Here is an 8,160-nt window from a genome sequence, read left to right on the forward strand (position 1 = left end):
CAATATGAACTAATATTTAGAAAAAAAACTTCAACATTTATCAGTGTTTTCTGCAAATGATTTTGTAAAAGAAATTCTTACAAATACAATAGTTATATCTAACTTCAACAATGCTTGTATAACTGATACTTCTGTTACAAACAAAATTAAAACAAATGTGCTTGAGCAGATTATCAGTTTGTTTGTAGGAGTTCAAACATTTTCATTTGCAAAAGATAAACATGAAAAACACAAAGTTGCAAAGTAAGACTCCAAAAAAAGATCACTGCTAACTAAAGTGAAGAAACTTAGTTGCAGCAATAAACTTGTGTAAGTTAAAATGTTTTAAAACTGCTTTTAATCTAAAAAAAAAGAAGAAGTATTTTTCATTTGCTATAAACAACTACTTATAATAAATTTTTAAGAGCATTAAATTAAAAAAAAAAATGCAAGTTTGCTAAAAAGTCAAAGATAAAGAATACAAAAGTTACATCAAACAACAAGTGTTATTTTTTAATAGTAAAATATCTTGCAACATAACTCCTAATTTAACTGTGGATAATTTCAGGAGGAGCTAATAAGTCTTTTATGGTAAACCCCTTAGAGGTAGTATCATAATAAAAAAACTCAGTTCTGATCAGCAAAACAAGTTAACATCAGGAAGAGCATACGATTATAATAAATTGTTCCAACTTCCATACTATCATATTTGCTTATTTAAATATGACATTAAGCTTCAATAATGTCATATTTAATAATATGCATGTATGCATGTATGTATACATGAATACAGGCATACATACATGCATACATACATGCATACATACATGCATACATACATGCATACATACATGCATACATACATGCATACATACATGCATACATACATGCATACATACATGCATACATACATGCATACATACATGCATACATACATGCATACATACATGCATACATACATGCATACATACATGCATACATACATGCATACATACATGCATACATACATGCATACATACATGCATACATACATGCATACATACATGCATACATACATGCATACATACATACATACATACATGCATACATACATGCATACATACATGCATACATACATGCATACATACATGCATACATACATGCATACATACATGCATACATACATGCATACATACATGCATACATACATGCATACATACATGCATACATACATGCATACATACATGCATACATACATGCATACATACATGCATACATACATGCATACATACATGCATACATACATGCATACATACATGCATACATACATGCATACATACATGCATACATACATGCATAAATACATGCATACATACATGCATACATACATGCATACATACATGCATACATACATACATACCTACATGGTAAAGCTACAGTTAAGCGGCCTAAAATAATTTTACTTTTTAGCTTTTTGCGCTCTCGTTCAAGGAGACTAAAAAATCATCGAATCAGAGATAAAACAATCGAGATACGGTTTTCGAAATCGTATATTTTTTGTTCGACTTTGAAAGCCGTCAGTTAGGCGAAGTTTCTTAAATTAAACGGAGTTGAAATCCGTTCAACTTCGAAAAAAAGTTCATTAAACGATGTCGAAATCCGTTTAACTTCGAAAAAAAGTTAATTAAACGGTTACGAAAGCCGTAAAAAGTTGTAGCTTTAATTTTAAATCGATTTTGAAAACCTTTAAAAGTCGTTAAAACTTAATTAAAACGATGTTGAAAGCCGTAACAAGCCGTAACTTTAAATTTAATTGACTTTGAAAACCTTTAAAAGTTGTTAAAACTTAATTAAAACGATGTTGAGAGCCGCTAAATGTTGTAAATCAAAATTTTACGGTTATGAAAATCGTATAAATTTGTTTACATTATATTTAACGAATTTGAAAACCATATAACTTTGTTTATGTTATTTAACAAGATTTAAACATTGTAAAACATTAAACAAATATGCCAAAGACCCATCGCTCGCTGGTTTGGCAGTACTTCCTGAAGGAATACAGAGGAGATAAGGCCTATGGTGTGTGCAATATCTGCAAGAAGGACCTAAAAATGAATACTGGGTCAACATCGACCCTGAGTTGTCACCTGCGATCCAACCATAAGGATGAGTACATCGAAATGTGTCAGAATCAAAAGATACAGAATGAGGCAGAAGCTGCCAAGGAGGACAAAATTGAAGAGGCAGAAGATGAATTGGAAACAGTTGGCACTGGTAAGTTAGTTACATAATGGATCTTACGATGCGATGTAGCGAAGTTATACAACTTTTTTTTTATGTAAACAACGAAATCCGGGGTTAATTCAATGTTAACAAATGTATACAATTTTTTTTAGGTCACAGGAAAAGAAAAAGGGTTCTAAAAGCCAGAAAGAATCTGTGCTATCCAACACAGAGCACCACTCAACTTCGTGGTGACATGGAGCTCATGATTTACCTTGCAACTGACAATCAGCCTTTCTCCATATGTGACTCTATCCTGTTCCAAAGACTGCTTGCCCACTTTGACTGAAGGTTTAAGGTTAAAAGTGGTGCCTGCATGGCTCGCTTCAAGTTACCTCTCCTCTATAGGAATCTGCAGATGGCCATGAAGAGCATGTTTGACAAGGAGCTTCCTCATTGCGACCGAGTTGCAATCAGCACTGACATCTGGACCTCACGCAACAACGACCCATTCATGGCGGTGACTCTTCATTACATCACCAAAGAGTTTGTTCTACGAAAGGTAACTGTTGGAGTTGTTCCATTCCCAGGTAAGCACACTGGTCAGAACATTGCTACTCAGTTGGACAACTTGGTTAAACGTTTTGAGTCACTCAAAATGGTCAAGAAGCGGGTTGTTGTGTGTGATCAAGCTTCAAATATAAAAGCTGCACTGAGGAAGTCAGAGACTATTGCTGATCTTGAAAGTGGTTCAATCACGTGCATTGATCACAAGCTTAACATGGCCCTGGAAAGGACTGTCAACAAACAGCCTGATATCAAGGCTGCTATCGATGCATGCAGGACAATCTCCGCCCGAGTCCATCACTCTCCTCTTGCTAAAGGGGTGTTGAAAAAGAAGTGCCTCGAGATGAATGGTAATATTTTTAACTTTTTAAGTAGATACGAATACGAAGTTTTACAACTTAATGTCAAATTTTTACAAGTATTTTTTAATTTCAAACAAAGTTTTCTAAGAGTTTACGATTTCATGCGAGGTTTTTTGCGAAATTTTATTTTAGTTTTTGTTTCAGTACCCTACAGAAAGATCACTGCTCCTTGTGCAACCAGATGGAACTCTGTCCAGATGATGCTCCTAGACATCAACCATCTTTAAAGTGTGCTGTGTGCTCTCCGGGCTGACAAAAAGGAATGGACCACACTCATTCCTACGGATGAACAATTTGAGCTGGTTGCAACCATTCTGCCACTCCTGACCACATGCCGAGTCATCTCTGAGTCAATGTCGAGTGATAAGAAAATGACAATGGATAGAGCACTGACAGCCATTGTTCATCTTGTGGATAGGTGTGCTTCTCTGAGGGTCAAAGAAATAAGAAAGAACAGTGTCACTGGAGTAGATCCTTTCATGGTTGAGCTCATTGTAGAACTTGAGAAACGATTCCCAAGAGGAGGATGTGGCATCATGCCTTATGCTGTAGGCTGCCTATTGCACCCCTTCTTGAAAGGCTAAAAACTGCACGCTTATGGTGTCAGGGATGAGATTTTTGACAAGTTGAAAACCAGTCATCCTACAACAGCATACTGGATGTCAAACCAGCAAGGTACAATCAATGTCTCAGATGAGATCACCGATGAGTTTCTTGAAGATGATGGTGAGACTGAATTCTGGAAGGCAGCAGCAAAGGTAATAGCTATTAAGTATAATATAAAATAAATTTCTTTAAAACTAGTTAAATATACATCTACTAATCTTAATGCAATCGAACAAACAAAGTCATAAAAATTTTAATTTGAGGATACGATGCCATACGGGGGAGAGGGGGGGCGGTTCAAAGTTAAACGAACTTTTTAAAAACTATTTGAATTTAAACAATTTTAGATTAAAGAAAGCGAAGTTATACGAAGTTTACTAAACGTTTACTAACTTCCTTCCTTTCTTTTAGACTGTGTCCAGCCAATTCAGGCAGACAAATGCTACAGCTGAGGGTCCTCCAATTTCCGTTGAGTGGGCAAAATTCAGAGAAACAACTGTGATAGATTCGAAGGTTAATGTCCTTGACTGGTGGAGGACACATCGCAAAGAGATGCCCATCTTGGCAGGACTTGCACGGGAGTATTATTGCCTGCCAGCCTCAAGTGCCTCAAGTGAGCGGGCCTTTAGTGAAGCTGGACAGGTGGTCCACGAAAAGAGATGCAGGTTGTCTCCAAAAACCACTGAGAAGTTGGTCTTCATCAACGAGAACTTCGATCTCTTAAACTCCTTTGTACCAATTTGGGAATACCACTCCATGGAAGAGCAAATGGCAGCAAGATCTGCTCCAGACAGAAATCAAAATGATGATGATGATGATGATGATGATGATGATGATGATGATGATGATGATGATGATGATGATGATGATGATGATGATGATGATGATGATGATGATGATGATGATGATGATGATGATGATAAAAAAATGTAAACTCCAGTATTGTTGAACTGGAAAGGTGAGACAGACATCATTTAGGCTCCCAAGGCCAGGAACTTGCACAAAAAAATGAAAATGAAAGACTGGAAGCGGACAACTAAATATTCTTTACTAGGGAAGCATGCTAGGATTATTTTAGATTAGGTAATCGATAATATGCAAATAATTTTTTTCACATGTTTAAGAAATTGGATTTATGAAATCTAGAATGATTATTAAATGAAAGGGTTTTAGCATATCTTTTGTATATTCTGTATTTCTGTAATGTTACTGTAGTGTATACTTCAAATTTTTATTATTAAGAAATAGAAGGGCAGAGATTGCTAGCATATACCAAACCAGTTATCACTTCACTTTACTTTATACCGATGTCTTTGAACCTGAACATAGTTAGCTTCTCATCGATTGTGATTTTTTCCAAATCTAAGGGATAGAGTAGGAGTCTAGGAGAATAGAAGGGAAGAGCATAACAGTACTAGTACAGCCACATACAAGTTCAGCTTAAAATATGGCTTATCAGTTCACTTCACTTTAAAATTTTTGCTAATAGAGCTTGAAGTTGAAGTCATTAAACTTGAACTTGAAGTCATTGAGCTTAAAACCTGAACGATGTCACGCGACGTTCGTTTGTATACTTTTTGTATGCACTCGTTTCGTTTACTTAAACGATTTCGAAGACAGTTAAATTTTTGGAAGTGAATTTGAAAGCCGTTAGAAATTTTAAACAGTTTTAAAACACGCCATTTTCGAATTTACACAACTTTTTACGATTTTGAAAACCGCGAAAATATACTTTATTTGAACTAATACGATTTTGAAAACCGTCAAATTAAATTTTATACAACTTTTTACGGTTTTGAAAACCGCGAAAATATATTTTATTCGAAGTAATACGATTTTGAAAACCGTTTAAATAAATTTCATACAACTTTTAACGATTTCGAAACACGTTCACACACGACTTTTTGCGACGTCGAAGCTTCGACTTCGAAACACATCGACCTCGATTGTTTAATCTCTAGTATGTAGTGTTGTGGGGCTAAGTTGCCCAATTTGTGCTAATCTGTCCAAAAATTTTAGGGGGAAATCAAAAACCATTTCCATAAAAAAATTTTATTTAATAAATTTTTATTAGACAAGAAGCATGAGATTAACCATATTCTAAAAATAAAAAAAATAATAAAGTATAAAAAAATAAGAACCTAAAAATCAAACAGAAACACCAAAGAAATCCAGACAGCCTCCCGTTAGAGGCCCAATGCTGGCCCAGTTCCGCTTGCCACAGCGGCGCGATGTCAGCAATTGATCACGGCCCAATGTCAAAACGGCAAATGGCCAAGCATCGCTAGCCAGCACTGGCCTGGGATCATTTTCCAGCATTCGTCCGTGATCGTATGCCAGCACTGACCCGTTACTCTTAAACAATATACATACACTAGCACGCTATTATTAGCCATTTCTGAAGAAAACGTGATATCGCACAAAAAACAAATACTAAAATAAATATTTTTTGAAATTTATTCCGATTCAAATTGAGAAAAATAATTTTAATTGTACATATATTGATTGATTGAAATAGTTCAATTAATTTAACGAATTTTTTCGTTCTTCCCGAGGTTTTAGTCCACCATTTCGATCTCCTGAATGCTGAAAATACTCTTCGGCCAACGCTCAACCACTTCGCTTGATGCTCCCAAGTTTAAATGATTTTTTTTCTATAGCACCTGAACATAAAATTTAACTTTAATCTACGATTTCATTGTGTAAATATATACATAAATAAAAAAACATATATATATATATATATATATATATATATATATATATATATATATATATATGTTGTAAATAAAGATAAAGATTTCTTCTTACCCAATGAAACTTTTTTTCAAGTTTTCGACTGAAATAAGCACCTCTTTTTCAACTGTAAAAATCAGGATCTCTCAGAAATTTCATTTTTAAAATTCTAGTAAAATAAAAATAAACATTTACAAAACTTACTTAAAATATCTGAAAGTGTAAATTCTAAGCATACTGCTACTAACCAGTGCAATGAAGTGTTCCTTTACTCACTTTGGCAAGAATCTGTCTGACAGATAAACATCAATTGGATGTCAATGAAGACCCCGAAAATCGTAATAAAAAAAAAAAATTAATGAAACTGTTTATTTTAACAATAGGTTGTTGTGCATTTTATTGCGAACACAATCACACATTTATATGTGTGTGTGTGACCATTGACAAAATAATTTAATGAATGTAAATATTCAAATATCAATAAATTACAACCCTAAAAGTTATAAATTACAACCTTTAACTTAGATTTATGAATACAATTGCATATATAATATATACATGGTAGTGTGTGTGTGTGTGTGTGTGTATATATATATATATACACACTACCATATATATATACATATATATATATATATATATATATATATATATATATATATATATATATATATATATATATATATATATATATATATATATATATATATATATATATATATATATATATACATAGATGAAATAATCCAAGTTATGAGTGGAAACACATGAGGTAGAGACAGATATATATGGAAACAGATATTCGTGACAAGGATTTGCTTTGTAAAAAAGGGAAAAAATAAAGAATTATTTGGAATACGTTGAAATTTTTTGTTTTTTTCCGAAGTAAACTCTTATAGGAACGTTTTCCTAATTGGCCACTAGAAACTGATTTCATATTTCCGAAGCATTTTTGTAATGCCGTTGTAGTTTTGTAATTTTATTCAAAATGAAGCTAAGCAATAACTTTACTCATTGTGTGTTTTTCTCTATGCAATCAATAAGTTACACAAAAAACAACAACTTTTTTTTAATGTTTTTTAAAGTGGTCACCTTTTAAGAGCCAAATATTTTAAACTGAACTTTCTCAACTTATTTTTTAACTTATTTGAATGGCCATTAAAAAACGATCATAATTAAAGGTAGGTTCACAAACTGATTTAGAGCAGTGGGTATCATATTGTTTTATCTGGAGCGAGTAATCATTTTCAAATCAATTATTTGTTATCACCTTTCTTAGTCTATTAAGGGTTTTTAATTTTACCCTGTAAAGTCTACATCATCTATAAACCTTGGCAGTTATAGCAATAATTATAATGGTGGAATTATACCAGTAATTGTAACCGTAGCAGCTATAGCAGTAATTGTAACCGTGGCAACTATAGCAGTAATAATAATCAATAATTACAACGTCGCCGAAGGGAGACGTAAATGAAGTAAAGAAAATTTTTATGACACCTCTCTTATTATTTTAATATATTACCTAAACTTTGAAAACTATTCACAGTATAAAAATAATATGTTAAATGCGAAATGTAATATACAGAAATAACGCTGTTATTTATTTTTGTTACCTGACTCAAAAATTGAATAAACGCATTATTCCGTCACATTTTCTATGTCACTAAAACAAAGCGATTAAATTTGAATCATTGTGCTGTCCATAGAA

The 8,160-nt window shown here is 33.1% G+C and overlaps 1 protein-coding gene and 1 long non-coding RNA gene across 2 annotated transcripts; one reads left to right on the forward strand and one right to left on the reverse strand.

Annotated features, from left to right (window-relative positions):
- Positions 1–1,559: 1,559 nt before the first annotated feature.
- LOC145200669 (uncharacterized) lies at positions 1,560–4,754 on the forward strand. Its single transcript, XM_090087860.1, has 4 exons — positions 1,560–2,232; positions 2,355–3,098; positions 3,255–3,868; positions 4,128–4,754. Exons 3-4 carry the CDS (start codon positions 3,770–3,772, stop codon positions 4,647–4,649), a joined length of 621 nt encoding a protein of 206 aa, XP_089943986.1. The 5' UTR covers positions 1,560–2,232; positions 2,355–3,098; positions 3,255–3,769; the 3' UTR covers positions 4,650–4,754.
- Positions 4,755–6,220: 1,466 nt separating this feature from the next.
- On the reverse strand, positions 6,221–6,928 carry LOC149888722 (uncharacterized). The gene is made up of 3 exons (XR_016452354.1): positions 6,701–6,928; positions 6,528–6,621; positions 6,221–6,379 (listed from the first exon to the last, which is right to left on the reverse strand). It is a non-coding gene; the product is annotated as an uncharacterized LOC149888722 (long non-coding RNA).
- Positions 6,929–8,160: the final 1,232 nt, after the last annotated feature.

Source organism: Hydra viridissima, unplaced genomic scaffold (genome assembly GCF_058129835.1).
Source record: "Hydra viridissima isolate aposymbiotic clone 2 unplaced genomic scaffold, HvirCarnegie_v1 scaffold_5, whole genome shotgun sequence".
NCBI classification, from domain to species: domain Eukaryota; kingdom Metazoa; phylum Cnidaria; class Hydrozoa; order Anthoathecata; family Hydridae; genus Hydra; species Hydra viridissima.

Coding starts and splice junctions, on each gene's coding strand:
- LOC145200669 (XM_090087860.1), top strand. CDS start 3,770: ATGTCAAACCAGCAAGGTACAATCAATGTCTCAGATGAGATCACCGAT. Junction 3,869..4,127: donor TCTGGAAGGCAGCAGCAAAG/GTAATAGCTATT, acceptor CCTTTCTTTTAG/ACTGTGTCCAGCCAATTCAG.